Source organism: Myotis yumanensis, unplaced genomic scaffold (genome assembly GCF_028538775.1).
Source record: "Myotis yumanensis isolate MYYU_CA2020_CCGP unplaced genomic scaffold, mMyoYum1.0.hap1 SCAF_2, whole genome shotgun sequence".
NCBI classification, from domain to species: domain Eukaryota; kingdom Metazoa; phylum Chordata; class Mammalia; order Chiroptera; family Vespertilionidae; genus Myotis; species Myotis yumanensis.
The window spans coordinates 136,514,377-136,533,086 of NW_027223753.1; the positions used below are offsets into that span (position 1 = coordinate 136,514,377).

Genomic DNA, 18,710 nt, shown 5'->3' on the forward strand with positions numbered 1-18,710 from the left:
AAAAAATAGAAAGATGTGAGATATGGTTCCTGCCATCAGGGACTTTTAACTTCATCTTAATTTTTTTTCCTTTCTTATGGATTTTCCCCAAGGAATTACCTGAGCTGAAGCAAAAAGATACATGCTTTAAGACTGTATAATCATCTATAATAAAAGAATGTTGTTAGCAATCTAAGAGTCTAATTTTAGGGAATTAATAATTATTAAGCATTAACATAAACTATTATACACTCATTTGAATAGTCGCTATGAAGACTTGAAACATGCAAAATATTTATAAATATTTGAAATAAAGTGAATATAAAATAGAATGGACCTTCTTTGTACAGTTCTGCTAACCATATATAAATGTAAGAGCTAGGGAAAAAAAAATGTTATGTTGGAGTAGTAAGTGGAGAAAAAGCCTTTAAGCCTGTAATGAATGTAATGATTTCCTATTAAAACAAGATCTTACCTTGCAATAGTGCTTCTCAAGCACTAATCTTAAATCATTTTATTAGCTCTATTACTATTATATTTACATGTTGAATACAAAATGGAAAACTTTTGAGGATAAAAACCTTCTTGCTTTTTTAGACTTTATTTTTCAATTACAGTTTATATTCAATATTCTTTTGTATTAGTTTCAGGTGTCCAGCATAGTGGTTAGACAATCATATACTTTACAAAGTGTCCCCCCTTCCCTGATATTTCATGTACCCACCTGCACTACACATAGTAATTATAATATTATCGACTATATTCCCTATGCTGTACTTTATATCTCTGGACTGTTTTATGACTATGAATTTTTAGTTCTTAATCCCTTCCCCATTTTCACCCAGTCCCTCAACACCTCTCTCCTCTGGCAACTATCAGTCTATTCTCTGTATCTATGGGTCTGTTCCTATTTTGTTTGTCTGAAAAATATATTTATATACCTTCTTGCTTTTTAATGACAGTTTTGATACCTATTGATAAGCTATCTAACAACTTTCTAAATTAAAAGACTAGTACTATCATCAACTCAAAGGGCTCATTACAATAAAAACTTACTTGCTGTGTCAGTACTATTGTTTTACATATTTAGATGTATTGAAAGTATATATTTATTGCACCTTGAACTGTATCATTACCTACTCTAGCCTTTTCCCTAATATAAATTGATCATAAGTTATACCTGGGATTTCCTAATGCTACCCCCTCCTCGTTTATCTGAGGAAAGCAGTAGACCCTTAACCTTCTGTTCTATAATATGTGCTTTTTAAAATGTGAGCTGCAGGTTTTGCTGTGAGGACTTTTCTCAGGTGGGCAGCTCGCACTAATCACAAAAAAAAAAGAAATTTCTAAGCACTCAGCAAATAGCAGACTGAATTTATCATTGTACATGGTTGCTAAGAAAGAGCATTTATTGTTTATTAGGTAATATTCCTGAGAATTCATGTGAGGCTGATGGTACCCAGCTCTCAAAGCCAGGAAACAGGCAGCATTTTTCAACTTCATTATAAGAAAAGCTGAGAGAAGAGTTATTGCACAGGGGCTGTGAACAATGAGGGGTCCCTGACCTTACTAAATCAATTGCCAATGCAGTCGTATAAAGGCCAAAGCGTAACTAGGTTACTCGAAATGTGTGGAGAGAAAGGGGATTATGGTATTAAAACATCCTGGTAGCAAACAGTGGATGCTTTTCAACAGAGAAATAGGCCATTTAAATCATTTAGTATACAGTATGTCCTTCCATGAGCTTCCTATACTAAGGACATGAAATTAGCAAATTACATTTCCACTCACCAATTATATGAAATTTTGAAAACTCAGGAATTAAACCAGCCTCATCTCAGGAGACAGAGAAAGTGAAGTCATCCAACTATGCCTGTGCACCAAGAACGGGGTGGAGTATGAAAGGAAAGTCACTGGAATACATTCTTTCATTTTCTTTAGTTTCAACAAACTTCTTTGACAAGTAATTGAAAGATATGAAAGCCAGATTGTTTTCAAACAGGACATTAGTTTTCTAAAGGTGTGGTTTTATTTGTAGTAAGCAATAAGAGTACCCTAGACATTTTGATATTTAAATTTAGTGACGTTACTACGGCAGTATTCCCTAAAGCATATTCCTTAGAAACTGGTCAGATAACTTAGGAAGACAGTGCAGAAGCTATTTTGAATCCTCTTATGTATTCTCACTGGACATTTGAATAAGGAAGATGCTGAGAAATGCCACAACTAAAAACCCTGATTATCTCTGTTTTCCATGGAGACCTTTATTATTTTGTATTTATATATGAATTTTTATTTGACAATACTTATTAATATAAACACCTCTAGGAAATGAAGAAATATAGCAATAATTAAAGTATTTACTGGTAGATGCTATAATAGCTTTTAATCTTTGTACATGACTAATCCTTGTTTAAGGTCAAATCATGAATTACTCTAATATTTAGAATGAAACAGCCCACAATCAAGAAACATTGCAGTTTACAGTACAGAAGAGAATGTGGCATAGCGTCTAAAATAGGAAATATGGTCTGGCCAGCATGGCTTAGTGGTTGAACATCGACCTATGAATCAGGAGGTCACAATTTGATCCCTGTCAGGTCACACGCCCAGGTTGAAGGCTAATCCCCAATGTGGGGCATATGGGAGACAGCCGATCAATGATACTCTCATCATTGATGTTTCTGTCTCTGTCTCTCCCTTTCTCCCTGAAATCAATAAAAATATGTTTTTTAAAAATAGGAAATATTATAGATTTGAGAAGCAGTAAAAAGAACACAAGTCACTGTTAATCATAACCATATTCATGTGGACTAAAGTATAGTCACAAGATACATGCATTTAGTTTATAATAAAGAGCCAGGGTCATAACGACTGATTACCACCGAAGGCTCAACCAGACCAGAAATCAGTGCTGGGTTGCCGTGGTGACCAGCACTGACTGGGGCCGCTGTGGGTGCCCCGATCCAGCACTGACTGCCTAGGGGGCTGTGGATCAGGCTCGGAGAGAGGCCTACAGAGAGAGAGGCAGGGTCTGATCCATAGCCTCTTGGCAGCCATTGATCAGAACTTGCCTCTCTCTCTCTCACAGCCTGGCCAACAGCTGAGCCTTCATTACTCTCTAGGCCTCCACCAGGGCTGCTGATCTGCCCCACCTTTCTAATCAAACCCTGTCAATAGGCCCAGAGGCTCTGACTGGCATAGAAACTGACCAATCAGAACCAAATTGGCCTGCAGGGGAGGGCATTTGGGAGCAAGTTCAGGCCGGCAGGGAAGGGCAGTTAGGGTTGATCAGGCAGGCAGAGGCAGTTAGGGGTGAACAGGCCAGCAGGGGAGAGCAGTTAGGGGCAAGATCAGGCTGGCAGGAGAGGGCAGTTGGGGGCGAGATCAGACCAGCAGGGGAGGGCAGTTAGGGGCAATCAGGCAGGCAGAGACAGTTAGGGGCGATCAGGCCGGCAGGGGAGAGCAGTTAGGGGTGAGATCAGGCTGGCAGCTGAGGGCTGTTGGGGGCGAGATCAGGCTGACAGGGGAGGGCAGTTGGGGGCAACCAGGCTGGCAGGAGAGGGCAGTTGGGAGCAAGATCAGGACGGCAGGGAAGGGCAGTTGGGGGCAAGATCAGGTCAGCAAGGGAGGGCAAGTTAAGGGTGATCAGGCAAGCAGAGGCAGTTGGGGGCTCAATCAGCCTGGCAGGGAAGGGCAGTTAGGGGCGATCAGGCAGGCAGGCAGAGGGGTTAGGGCAGGGGTGGGCAAACTTTTTGACTCGAGGGCCACAATGGGTTCTTAAACTGGACCGGAGGGCCGGAACAAAAGCATGGATGGAGTGTTTGTGTGAACTAATATAAATTCAAAGTAAACATCATTACATAAAAGGGTACAGTCTTTTTTTTTTTTTAGTTTTATTCATTTCAAACGGGCCGGATCCGGCCCGCGGGCCGTAGTTTGCCCACGGCTGGGTTAGGGGCAATCAGGCAGGTAGGTAGGTGAGTGGTTAGGAGCCAGCAATCCCAGATTGTGAGAGGGGTGTCCAACTGCCAGTTGGACATCCCCTGAGGGGTGTCTGATTAGAGTGGGTGCAGGCTGGACTGAGGGAACCCCCCACTCCATGCACCAGGCCTCTAGTTATATATAAAGAACAAAAGCCCCTGGATTAGCTTATCCTCTCTTTTTACCCCCACCCCCACCTTCAACTAGACCCCAGTTTAGAAAAAGGGAAGTCAATGTAACAATTAAAGAAAAAAACAAATAAATGAATTCTAGGCCTTTAGGAGGAACTCTGTCCTGAACAGTTCCAAGGGGCACCTTTCAGGGTCCTCGGGAGTCATACATTACTACTTGTATGACCATGCATAATGTTTTTGGCTTTTATGCTCCCAGACACCCAAGTCCTGGTCATTTAAGGATAGTTTAAAAGATTTTAAGGGTAATTTTGATAGAGATTCTCTTTTGATTTTTACCTTATTCACTGACCTTAGAACCTAACTCCCACTCCTATAATTTTTAGCACTACAATACCAGGGTTACATAGCAGGCATATGCCATTCTGTTCATAGTGGAGGTATTCTTATTTCACATGGTTTAATCATATGTGCTCATATACTATTAGTTTCTAATTAAAGCTGAAATAGTTCAAATATGAATGTAAAAAACATTATAATGAAATATTCCAAATGTGACTATGGCTCTAGTTAGTCTCCATAGATTCTTTCATTCTTTAATTTTATAAATAACTAAAAGCAAAGTAAATGAAAGTTGGATTAACCTTCATTCCTATATAATAAAAGAGAAACATGTAAATTGACCATCCCTTCGCTACGCTCACCAGCCAATCAGGGTGAATATGCAAAATACCCCATCTTTGGTAGGGTAATTTGCATACACAGGCGCCAGGTGGAGAGAAGAAGTGGGAGAGCCGGCAGCTTGGAGGGACATGGCTCACTCGGTCGCTTCCAGTGTGGGGAGCACCAGGAATTCTGGGAATAGTAGTTCTGATGGCAGCCCCAGGTCCAGAATCAGAAGCCCAGACCGCGGGGAGCACCAGGAATGCTGGGAATCATAGTTCTGGTGGCAGACGGATCTCCTAGACACTAGAGCAGCAGTTCTCAACCTGTGGGTCGTGACCCCTTTGGGGGTCAAACGACCCTTTCACAGGGGTGGCCTAAGACCATCAGAAAACACATATATAATTACATATTGTTTTTGTGATTAATCTCTATGCTTTAATTATGTTCAATTTGTAACAATGAAATTGGAGGTCACCACAACATGAGGAATTGTATTAAAGGGTCGCAGCATTAGGAAGGTTGAGAACCACTGCACTAGAGCAAAGTGAGCCTGGAGCTAGTTACTGTTGCGGTGGGGGATGGAGGGAAAGCAAAGATGAGAGACATAAGTAAAATCATAGTGTCTAGGAAAAATTAAAGGGAAGATATCCTAAAACTTCCAGGAAATCTCCACCAATGAAGCAAAGAAAAAAAAATGCCTCTATTATTCTGTGAGCAACAAACCAAACTGGGTTGGGGGTCTCAGACAATTCGTTCATATGATTGCAAAGACAGACAGAAACTCCAGATTGCAGAGGGCTCCCAGATTGGAGAGGGTGCTGGTCGGGCTGAGGGAAACCCCACCCCTAACCCCCATCCCCATGCACGAATCTTCGTGCACCAGGCCCCTAGTATTCTAATAAAAATAATTCAGAGGTTCACTTCTAATGGGAAAGGCTTGTATTACTTAGAAATTATTGATTTTACTCAAACACCAATCATTAAAAAAATTGTTACTGCTTTATTATATAATACTAGTGGCCCAGTGCATGAAATTCATGCACGGGGGGTGGGAGGAGGGGTTGTCCCTCAGCCGGGCCTGCACCCTCTCCAATCTGGGACCTCTCACAATCAGGACATCCCTCTCACAATCCAGGACCACTGGCTCCTAACCACTCGCCTGCCTGATTACCCCTAACCGCTTCTGCCTGCCAGCCTGATCACCCCCTAACCGCTTCCTGCCGGCCCGATCTCCCCCAACTGCCCTCCCCTGCTGGCCCGATCACTCCCAACTGCCCTCCCCTGCTGGTCCAGTCTCCCCCATCTTCCCTACCCTGCCAGCTTGGTCGCCCACAACTGCCGTCCCCTGCTGGCCCAATCGCCCGCAACTGCTCTCCCCTGCTGGGCTGATCACCCCCAACTGCCCTCCCCTGCCGGCCCAATCATCCCCAACTACCCTCCCCTACCAGCCCGATTGCCCCCAACTGCCCTCCCCTGCTGCGACCCACCTCCTCCACGGGAGGCAGCAGAGATGCCAGGACCAGCCTCCTCCGCACCACGCGGAGCCGCGGGACCCCCCAGGCCTCATCGCACAGAGCAGCAGCCAGGCCCCACCTCTGCTGTGTGCACAGCATCTTGTGGCAGCCATCTGTGGCGATGTCTCGCACAAGGGCCACCTAGGCTTTTATTAGTATAGATAGATTCTAGACCTAATAATTTTTAAAATTATATATTTACTAGAGGTCCGGTGTACAAAATTCATGCACAGAGGGGGTGTGCGGGGGGAGTGTGTGTGTCCCTCAGCCAGCCTGCACCCTCTCCAATCTGGGATCCTGGTGGGATCAGGCCTAAACGGGCAGTCGGACATCCCTCTCACAATCCAGGACTCCTGGCTCCCAACCACTCGCCTGCCTGCCTGCCTGATTGCCCCTAACTGCTTCTGCCTGCCAGCCTGATCACCCCTAACCACTCCCTTGCCAGCCTGGTCCCCCCCAACTGCCCTCCCCTGCTGACCTGGTCACCCCTAACTGCCCTCCCTTGCCAGCCTGGTTGCCCCTAACTGCCCTCCCCTGCAGGCCTAGTTGCCCCCAACTGTCCTCCCCTGCTGGCCTGGTCACCCCCAACTGCCCTCTTCAGTAGGCCTGGTCCCCCCCCCCCAATTGCCCTCCCCTGAAGGCCTGGTCCCCCCATCTGCCCTCCCCTGCAGGCTTGGTCACCCGTAACTGCTCTTCCCTGCAGGCCTGGTTCCCTCTAACTGCCCTCCCCTTCAGGGCTGGTCCCCCCCAACTGCCCTCCACTGCAGGCCTGGGTTCCCCCCAACTGCCCTCCCCTGCAGGCCTGGTCCCCCCAACTGCCCTCCCCTGCTGGCCTGATCGACCACAACTGCCCTCCCCTAACGGCCATCTTGTGGTGTCCATCTTGTGTGTTGGAGTGATGGTCAATTTGCATGTTACTCTTTTATTAGATAAGATTACTCTAAAGAGCTAATAACATGCTTGTTACTATAAAAGCACTTTTACTATCATGTATTTTTTAAAACTACACAAAATATTGTTAACATTAATTTTCATGTTATTTGGTAAGGAGAATAATATAGTTTATTGTCAGAATGGTTTAAATACATAATTCTGAGTTACTTTTATTATAATTTCTAAAGAAAATTCCATTTTATTCTCTCTGTCTGACTAACTTATATAAAAGTAATTTGTGTATATACTATATATGTATTTACATACATATATGACATACATATGTGTTTATGTATGTATACACACACTTCCCCTAGCCTTCCCAAATAATACCTTTACATTATTTTTATATTAAAACTATAAGACTATTCCCAACTGCAATGCCCTGTGCATCAGATTTGAGAAACAAAAATACAAATTTCTGTATCACTTAATTTAAAATTCATCAATGCTGGATTCCTTTTTCTTGTTAACCCAACCTTGCATTGATTTTGCTTAATTTTGTGCTTTATTAATATCTGTGCTTTGGACTATATTATCCTATGCTTGATGTATATAAATCTCATTCATGAAATTGACAGCAGAGATTACTTTTTAATAAATAATATATTATTGTTGAATGAGAACAAATAAATGGAAGCTCAATCAGTGAATTCACCATGGAAAAACAGAAGGGATTACCATAGCAAATGTGAAAAAGGCAAAAGAGCATTTTTTGGATTCAGTGGCAGATAAGAAATTGTAAGAGTGAACAGCAGCCTGTGGCTAGTTATTCTCCTTGTGGATATTCCCCAAATTTGAAAACATAATTTTGTGCAAGAAGTTGTAAGATGTGAGTTTTCTCATTATATACCAAGTATAAGACCCAGTAGTGTCAAAAAGCAGAAAAAGACAAAACAAAAAACAACAACAAAAAAAAACCTGACAAGAGAAACTGAACAGGTAAAAGTGGTTGATGGAATATGATGGAAATTAGAGATTTTTTAAATGGAGGTTGGAAACATCTATAATAATAAAAGTGTAATATGCTAATTAGACCAGGCGTCATTCCAGACGAAGCCAGGACCAGAGGGAAGTCCAGGTCCGGGTGCCAGAGGGATACCAGTGCCTGCAGCCGGGGGAAGGAAGGCCTACTCTTGCATGAACTTTGTGCATCAGGCCTCTAGTCTATACTAATAAAAGCCTAGATGGCCCTCATGCATGACGTCGTCACAAGATGGCCGCCACAGATGGCTGTATGCACAGTGGAGGCGGAGCCCAGTGGCCGCTCTGCGCAATGAGGCCTGGGGGTCCCGTGGCTCCGCACAGCATGGAGGCCAGTCCCAGTGGAGGAGGTGGGTTGTGGGAGGGGAGGGCAGTTGTGGGCAATCAGTCCAGCAGGGGAGGGTAGTTGGGGGCGATCAGGCTGGCAGGGGAGGGCAGTTGGGGGTGATCGGGCCAGCAGGGGAGCTGTTAGGCATCAATCAGGCCGGCAGGGGTGCAGTTAGGAGGCAATCAGGCAGGCGGGCAGGTGAGCGGTTGGGAGCCAGGAGTCCTGGATTGTGTGAGGGATGTCCGACTGCTGGACATTCTCCGAGGGGTCCCAGATTGGAGAGGGTGCAGGCCAGGCTGAGGGACATCCCTCTCCCCCGTGCATGAATTTCATACACTGGGCCACTAGTTAGATATAAGATTACTGTAAAAGAAAAAAGAAAGTTGGCTAATTTTTGCTTTATCTGGCTTTAAATGGTCTCCATGGTTTCTTTTCCTTGTAGAATGCCGGAGTCGCCTGGAGAAGTTCCTGAATATCCTCTGTTTGTCACAGTGGGTGACTGGCTGGATTCTATAAAAATGGGGCAATATAAGAATAACTTCATGGCTGCAGGGTTTACGACTTTTGACCTGATTTCAAGAATGAGCATCGAGTAAGTGGTACTAGGGTTATTACTGGGTTTAGATGCTCCACCCAGGGGATTATAAATTCAAGTACTGTATCAAGAAACCATGGTTAAACTACCTTTCCTAAGGCTCCTATAGCATTCCCACATCTTTCCCCACCATTTCCAAATACTGTTCTAGTGGAAGTTGGACATTACACTTTTAACTACTATTCTTTAAAAGAATATATTTTATTCAAATCGCTATTTAAAATTTTATAATAATTTCTAAAATGCATATTAGGCTTGTTCACATCATAGACTTTACATCAACATGGTTTTACTCTGGTAAGTTATTTATTACTCATATATGCTCATCTTATAGACTAGTAGTCACTTCCTGTTACTTCATCAAATGTAATAATTGTAATAATACAATATTATCATGTCATTTCAGATTTCCTTCTCTATAGTATTATGTCCAGTCATTTTCCCACTGTCTCAAAGATTTTCTTTTGCCTGGGTGCAATAAAAGTGCTCAAGATGTGCTTAAAAGGTTAGATACTAAAACTAGTAAGTCGAACCATATGAAATTGCCATTGTTTTAAAATAATAATGACAATTTCATATGATTCAGCATAATACAATGGCATTCTTTTTCAAATTATTGAAAGATCTGAGAACTCAAATGGAGTCCACACTATACATTCTGCCCTACATACTATTTTGCTAACACTGTTGAAAATTTATACAATTACCTAAATTATATAATGTTTAGGCCTATGACATGTCTGAATATTACATTAGTGCCTGAATTTGAAATTTTCCTTAAATTTGAGGTTAACTTGATGTATTCACTAGCACCAGGGAGAAGAAAAAAGTAACAAACTCTTAATGTTCATTTATATGTCTTCTTAAACTTTTATTTTACCAGTTATACAATTTTTGGCAAATTTATAAAGCAAATCAGACATGTTACATATTTGCCATATCTCAATGTTTATTTCCTCTCTCTCATACTTAGGTCTTGGATATTCCCCAAATTTGAAAACACAATTTTATGCGAGAGAAAAAAGTAAAGAGGAGTTGGCAACATCTCAGATCTAAATGTTCATATTCTCTATTCTCTATCCCCCTCTTTCCCTGCCTCCTCTCTCTTTCTCTCCCTCTCTCTCTCTCTTTTTGTCTCTCAGTGACATTAGAAGAATTGGAGTCATACTCATTGGACACCAGAGACGAATAGTCAGCAGTATACAGACGTTACGTTTACACATGATGCACATACAGGAGAAAGGATTTCATGTATGAAAGGACTACAAGCACCGGTGTTTTGTGCCTCAGCATTTCTATAATGAAAGATATCCTCTCTACTACCCGCTCTTCTGAATCTCCAAACATCACTCTACAAACTGCTGTCCCCTGCTCAGACTACGGGGCACACACTCTTGTTTATGCTTCCAACCTGGATTTTTAAATCATGCTTCATAGCTCCTCTCTGAATAACCTGCAAATAAAACCCTGGCCCACTGCAGATATCACTACACAATGGTAAATAACTCAGCATGGATGTGTAACTTTGTATAACAGCATTTGGGAAGTGTTCAGGGACTTAACACAGGAATTTGCCCAGATGTAACTTCCTTAATGATGTATTTAGAGTTTGATGGTAGATGAAAAAGAAATAGTTGACCTTATTTTCATGGTTTGTGATCAAGTAGCTTCCAAATTGACATGCATATTTATTTGTTAGATAATTATATTTAACTCTATGGGTCGTATTGTTATTTTATTTTATAATGGTCTAATTGTTGATGCCTAATGTTGTTAGATTTACAGAAATGAGCAATGGTTTTATGTAGTGAATTCTTGTCAGGTGTGACTATGGTGAGAAGGGGGTTATCGGGGAGGGAAAGGGAAAAACATACTGTGCTTTCAGATCTTCTAAGGCTGGGTTTGTCTATTTTTTTAAAAGTGTCCTACGTATTTCATAGTAGGTGGTAGTTTAGAGGCTTTCCCCCTCTAATTTTTTACTAACTACAGTACTATAGTACATTTCTCTACTACCTTATAAAGATCACCTCTAGAAAGACCATGACAGAGTCCTTTGCTCTAAAGGCTTTCACAGCGTGAAGTATAGAATAAAACATGACTATTTCCTTGGCTCTTCTTCACAAGTTTCCAAAAGTAATTATTCTCAGTAGAATTCCTTGAAATAAAAGTTCTAAGATTATAGCCTTGGATTTAATGTTAAAATGTTAATTTAATTTAAACAGCATTTAATAATAGTTGTCTGGTGGCAAAAGAAAATAAACACATGTAGCTGACCATTTGATATTAGTGCATTTTGCAAGCTTAAGAATTGTGGTTTTGTTCATAAGAATAAGTTACATGAACATGCTGAGCTGTTTTCCAAACCTTCCAAGAGACAGGTATGCCATTGCATACTCCAAAGAGAGCATAAACTGATCTAACACATGAACATACATAAATATTGTGTCAACCTGGGTTCATAATACAGTAACATAAAAGCATGAAACAGCTAAGGTATGCTGTTGTCATAATCTTCTTAGAGGCTGTCAAAAAGACAAGTACATTTTTTAGTGAATTAAGCTGAGTCACCTTAATTGAACAAATTCAATTATAAAATCAGCTGTTCTTTGTGAAACTAAAAAAAAAAAAAATGACTGTTGTGCTAGGTATAAGAGTAGGGAGAATGTGTTAAGGAAGAAAAACCAAAAGGCCAGGTTGTCTAAAGATGCTAATGTAATAAATCAGTGTTTATTTGATCACATAGATAAAGGTGCCTACCCACATTCTCAGATTCCTACCTAAATCACATTTTTTGGTGACAGTAGCTTTCTTGCTATTAAAGGAGATTCACTTTTTTTGTTTATCTTTTTTCAGATTTGTTGATTATCCCGTTAGACTACACTTTTCCACATATTTATTTTCTTAATGATTTATCTCCTGATTTTTGCCTACCACAGCTTAATTTGTCTTATTTCAAAAAAAAATGTATAGAGCTAAAAGGAAGAGTCTTTAAAATACTCCTTGAAGTATACTAAAAAGGAAAAAAGTAGGAACTCCATCACTTTTTAAGTAAGTGTATCAGAAATAGCTAGCAGCATTTTCCAGCCATCACCCGCATGGTCACACATCACTCACAAACTATCTGCAGTTTGCTTGATACATTAACACAAATATGAATACATTTAGAGGAAATATAAAATATCCACATTTACCTGTCTTCAAATATATATTAAATAATAACATAAATAACAGATGTAAAACAGATTAAATTTATTAACCATATATATTTATTTTTATAATACAATAAAAAAGGTATTTAGAAAAATAAGGAATAGAATAATTATGGTCTTCCATAGGACTCTGTCAGCAACATCTGTATACTTTGATGAAATGTTTAAATTTCTTTAGGAAGAACATTCAGTGTTTGCTACATTGAAGTTCTCTGTTAAGAAATTTTTTTCTTAAAAAAGTCTGATTCTATCCATATCTGGTTAATCTATACTTTTTTTCTTTCCTAACATCCTTATCTAGTTTTATAAACTGTCTTTTAACTTTGTCTCTTACCCCAAATCCTCTTTAAAATTACATTTACATTTTTCAGAACTATAAGCATGATAATCCTAAGAGTGTAATTTTGAACCTCATTATGGTCAGAGCAAGGTTGAAATATGTGTGCAATATTAAACTGAAACATTAAAAATAAAGCTATTTCTTTACTGCCTATCAATCACAGAGTCCATGATCCCAAGGGAATGATAATATGCAGGAATGTTAATAGTTAAGTTGTCAAATATGTTTAAAAATTTTACATGAAATATTTTGAGATTTACTAGTGTACATATTCAGTAATTAAAACTTTAATATGCATAAGCATAGCACTTAATTATAGGAAGAAAATGAGTAACTTCATAAATCACAAGCCTTCAGGAAAAATCTTTGATAACTAAAATATGCATATATATTCATGTACCTGCATTATTTTAAATTTTCTTATCTACACTACTGAGAGTCTTTTTGGATTTTGACAATCAGACAGATGAAGAAACTATTTTCATCTTATATTCTGGGTGGTCAATTTCCAGTCTGTAGTCAACTCATTTTCTCATATTATAAGGCATATCTGAAAAAATTTTTAAAACAATGCACAATCGAGGAGATTAGGTACATAAATCATCAAATTTAAAAAGTCACAAATTGCAAAGCTCTTAGCTTAACCAGAATCAATAATTATACCTCTTTTGCGCCGTTATAACTGTTGATAAGTAAGTTATGCATGCCATAATCAAGATGATTTCTCTTATTTCACTCTGTCCTATCCTTCAAAAATCCATTCGGCTATCACGTAAATAAAGCAGACTTCCAGCTTCAGCTTTAGGGCCTCAGTTCATGAATGGAAAACAAATCCAAATCCAATCCTTGAAAAGCAGTCTTTACGGAAAGTCTTCTGAAGGGTGACTTTTTTCCTTAAAAATCCATTTTTATTTCTTTCCCTACCCAATTTCTACGCTGTAAAGCAGTCAGTTAAATCTCTTATCGCAAAAGGTTCATGAATACTAGGTATCTTTTTTCTATTCCTTTATTAATTTTTCCAAACCTTCCTTTCTCAGTCCCCTCTGTTCTCTCTTTATTCCTCCATCCCATCTCTTTTCGTTTCTCATCTCCTACCACTCTCCCTTACCCTTATCAGCAAAAAAAAAGGTAGCACAGCAAGTCCAAAAAGACCTTATGGGTCTCCATAAAAGATGCTGAGGGTGGAGGGAAGAAGAAACGTTGCAAACATCATACTTTAATATTTTGGGTCCTACCACATAAATGGGAGCATTTGTAGTCACAAAACATCTGAGTTCTGGATTTTCATTAACTGGAAATTAAGTGTTTTGGAAAGTAATTTCAAAAATGGATGATGATGATCCTTTTCTATAGCTTTAGCTAAGGCAATTTATTATTAATTTAAAAGAGTCAAAAACTCTTATTATCATCTCACAGTCAGTGATATATTCATGGCCATATTTTCTGTTCATGTGTATGCAGACTCACTACCTCAAAGGTGTTACTAATTAGAAAACATCGGACACTTTTTAAAAACAATTCTTGAGTAATCTCTTGCCTAAGCCAATTCACTAATCTTAGTAAATGTAAGAATAAGTATGAACCTGCAATGGTTGCATAAAATTCTTTCATATATGATACATTTAACAAGGGAAAGAGATGATTACTCATGATATATCTAACATATTACTAGGTGAAATAAAGAAACATAAAAATCTTCATTGCAGAAAAATAAATACTCCATCTTTCTCTTACTGTTCCCTTAAAAAAAATATTAGGTATTTAAAAGGTTTCTTAGCATGAAAAATACTATTTTCTGTTATCAGGGGATGACATGATATTCGTGTCTTCTGGGGGAAAAAGATCCAGGTCATCAAAATGTAGTTCTAATTATCTTTCTTCTACAAATAATTAAATTCAAATTTCAAATGAATGATAGATTTATATAAAATGTCTTTAAAAGGACATTTACATCTTGATTGAAAGCCTTGGGTTCTTTATTTTTAATTCAAAAGAGGATTTTTGTTCAGTTGGCACTTGCTTTTATAGGATTTTAGAATAGATTTGAAAGTCTACCTTTAGCTTATCATTGTTGATTCAAAATTACTGTATTTAAAAATGAAAGAAAATATTAAAAGAAAAATTTTCCATTACTAAGGATAGTAAAACACTAGTAAAAGGAAACACTTACTCTTTTAAAAAATAATCTGGCAAATACAAAGTTTTGTGTTCTCAATGATGCCAAATCCCCTGCATTTTAATATGTTTGCACTTTCCCATTGAAAGTAAAGTTCTTTTTAAACAAAACCAAGGAAGGTTCTTGTTTGAATTTCAGCACTGGTTAATCAGAATATTAAATATCTAAGAGAACTTTTAATTAAGAGAACTTTATATATGTTTCATTTAAAAGAAAATAGCTTAAAGAATTCCACCACCTTTAAAGGAGTACATGACAGATGAGGATGAAAAATAGCTCTTAAATGTAAAGATGTGGTTTCTACTTTAGGTTAGAAAATAAAGTACAGATTAAGAGCACTATTTCTTGGGAGCTGTAAATTAGAAAAGTATCAGAACTAGCAAAAATCTCTCAAGGAAAGCTCTGTCCTTATCCATGTTTCTCCATTATTTGTAACCTCTGGTTGTCTTTAATCTGTCATCATAAATTCGCTTTTGGTTAAGATAATAAGTTATCAACTCAAATAATAAATCAGAACTGAGATATGGCATTAAGTGTTCTATAAATAAAAAAAGGAGGACAACCCTGCTTCAGAATTCCTGTTTAGTTCGCATCAGAGTCTCCATCTCATTAGTCTTCTTCATTGAAGGCAGAACTACCTTTATTCCAAAATAATATATTATTATAAAGAAAACTCCAAGGACATGAGAAACTTCACTTTTCATATGTCTAAATCAAATTTTACATTTAGGAATTATTAACTCTGAAGATAGACATCCTTGTTCTCATGAGTTAAATGTGAGCTTACATGACAAGCAACATTGATATGAACATCTCTATGCACATTTATAGATCATCATCCTTAGAACAGACTTAATTTGCCTCTGTTCTAGAAAGACCAAATATCATTTAACTTTTTGAAATCAAGATTGAAGGAGTGAATAGTGCTAAATCATAAAAATGAGTACACAATACACTTTCACGATTTTTACCTCATTTAAAATATCCTCTTCTATTGCTTTTGTAATGAATTAAGTCTCTCTTCCACATTTAGTAATTTGTAGAATGAAATGTGCTCATTTAGATAGATAATGCTTTTGTTAAATTTTCGTTTAAACACATCTTCACTCAGTCAAAGAGAAGCCAGAATATATTCATTCTGTTTGCTCATTTTTCATACAAAGTACTAATTTTTGTGCTTTAGAAATATTTATCCAGTAATATCAATATTAAAGTTGTAATGTTTTTCTTTGACTGTACATGATTTATTTATTGCCACACATTATTTTTGTCTTTGAAATAAATCTATTTAAAATTGTGGTCTACGACAAAATCAATGGCCTCTCCTTTGCTAACTTATAACTGAATGAGCTATGTTTTGGTTTGTGATTGATGTGAGCATTGTGAAATCTAACTTGTTTGAAAAGGCATTGGCACTTTACCTAGAGCTATTATTGCATATCTTCAAAAGTATCTTTAAAACAATACTAAATTTTGTGAACAATATAATAATAAATACTTATTGGAGCTTTTTAAAGTTTCTGCACTGTTTGGAAAATAAGGTTTAATGTGCATAAATGTTTGTCATTGAAGTTTTTAATTTGTCTTAATGTAATGTTTCTTTCAATGCCATATGTATGTATTCAACAAAAAAATGTAAGAATATATCTATACTATGCAAAAATCTAATTTTCTTTTTACAAATGCACAGTTTTTATATAATTTTAGTTTTTTAGGCCTCCAAGAGCAAAAAATGAAAATGTGAAATGGGAGCTTGGTGGGGGGGGGGGGGGGCACAATACTTGAGAGTCCTAACAAGTATAAAAATGATTTTAAATGTTACTCTATATGCTTTAGTTCTGATACATTAATAATCATTTTGTTAATCATGTTCCAGCTTAGATTGTGCCATTGAAAATTTTAATAACTGCAGAATATCAATTTCTTTGTACAGTTTTCACAAACTACACTTGGGCTTGATTTTATATGCAGTGCAAACTTAATTTTGAATTCTGAAGGAATCATTGTTAATTAACAGTCTATGTTTCCTAAAATGTTAGTTATACCTCTATAATAACCTCATTTTTTAAAAATCAGAGGCAGAGCATGAATGCAGAATGTGGAAACAGATCAAGTTCCATTAAAATTGAGGAAAAGATGAAAAGGTAATATGAAGAGGAGTTTGTGTTAAAACTATTTATTACCTCAATTTTTAAAACGAACAAAAACACTATTAGAAAGGAGTAACTGAAAATTATGTTTCTATTATTGGCAATTATGAAACTAAATGAATTTTAAAGAGGAAAATCTCTAAAACAAGTGTAAGTCCACTAATATTTGTTTAAAAAATATTGATATATAAAATTAAAAAGGAATATTTTCAAAAATAGTTTATTATTTTTATTTTAATAATAGACCAAATGAGCATGATTGTTAACATGTCCATACTAGTTCTTGTTATTTTAAGGCATATATAATCAAAGAATTTGCGCAAAAATAGATTGAATATTAGACTGTCAAAGCACTTTACACATATTAATAAATCACTCCCATTAAAAGTTAAGAGTTTTTCCCCTGCTTTATTAAATATAAGATGGTGAGTATATGTAAAATGCAGATAAAAATAACTGAATTGAAAGAGTAATCTTGTATTTATGCTTTATGCAGTTACATAAATTTTAGTCTTAAATATTTTAAAAATATTGTACAAGTATATTTTATGTTATATCTTTGATCTCTAAATGTTTATATTCTTTCAAGTAAATTGCCTTCTGTTTTCAGTTGTTTTAAATGTGTTTTTAAAAGAGCTGCTTTATTTTTTATACCTCCATTCAGCCTCAAAATGCTTATAACTTTCTAATTCTCAAAGAAGTTGAAGCCAAATACCATAACATAGTGGCTAGAAGTTATTATTTTTAAAGTTACTCATCTTTTATCGAATATTGGCCAAATATCCCAAAAAGCCTGTTGGAGAAAGAAAACTTTTTACTTCCTCGTGAATGGAAATACAAAAAGAAATCCTTCATTGGCTTTTGTGTATTCAGAACAGTAAACATATATTTTTATAGTAACTTTTCACTGCTTACTATTTAATCAATTTTTTAAATTTCACCAAATGAGATACTTAAAACAAAAGTGAAAAGCCATCCCATCTTTGTATAAACTGCTTATTTTCTCCAAAATCCCTATGAGGAAGCAAAACATTCCCTTTCCCACCATACAAGCTTGATCACTCTACTATTAAATGAAATACGTATCTATAAAGAACAATAACAACAACAAATCATGACTTGTCTAGTCAAAGCTCTTTACACTATGGGGAATAGAAACAAACCAAAAATTAAAGCAAGTCATGTATTTTTGCTGATCTAAAATTGTATAATTCCTAAATTTTAAAATAGTATAAGTATATACTGATTTCTTTCGATATATATAATTATCCATAAGTCCATTCATTCATCAAATAATGTTTATTGAACACTCATGTATCAGTGTCCTGTTCTAAACACTGACAATATAGGATGACCAAGACAAGCAAAAGCCCTTGTCTCATGGAATTGACCTTCCAGTGATAAAGATACACAATAAAGAAACATTAGTACATGTTATATTGATGATTAAGTTAATAATGTTACATAGGATGACTATGGCTTCTTTATATTAAGTGGTAAGGGAAATCTCTGAGGATGTGACATTTAAACGGACATCTGAAAAGCATGAAGGAACCAGTCATGAGAAAATCTGTGGTAAGAGCATTCCAGGCAGAGGGAATAGTTTAACGTGTGGGAGTTTGGCGTGTTTGGGAGCACAGTGTGCTTGGTAAACAGTACATGAGCTGACAGAAGCAAAAATTAAATGGCGTCAAAGAACATTTATGAGACTACTGTGATCG

At 37.3% G+C, this 18,710-nt stretch overlaps 1 protein-coding gene across 4 annotated transcripts in view; it reads left to right on the forward strand.

Annotated features, from left to right (window-relative positions):
- EPHA6 (EPH receptor A6) overlaps positions 1-16,353 on the forward strand; it is a 945,921-nt gene extending 929,568 nt beyond the window's left edge. For all 4 annotated transcript variants that reach the window (XM_070406043.1, XM_070406044.1, XM_070406045.1 and 1 more), the window contains 2 exons: positions 8,962-9,111; positions 10,257-16,353. In XM_070406043.1, coding sequence (XP_070262144.1) covers positions 8,962-9,111; positions 10,257-10,371 — 265 coding nt within the window. In that variant the 3' untranslated portion in view covers positions 10,372-16,353. The remainder of the gene's footprint in view (positions 1-8,961; positions 9,112-10,256) is intronic.
- Positions 16,354-18,710: the final 2,357 nt, after the last annotated feature.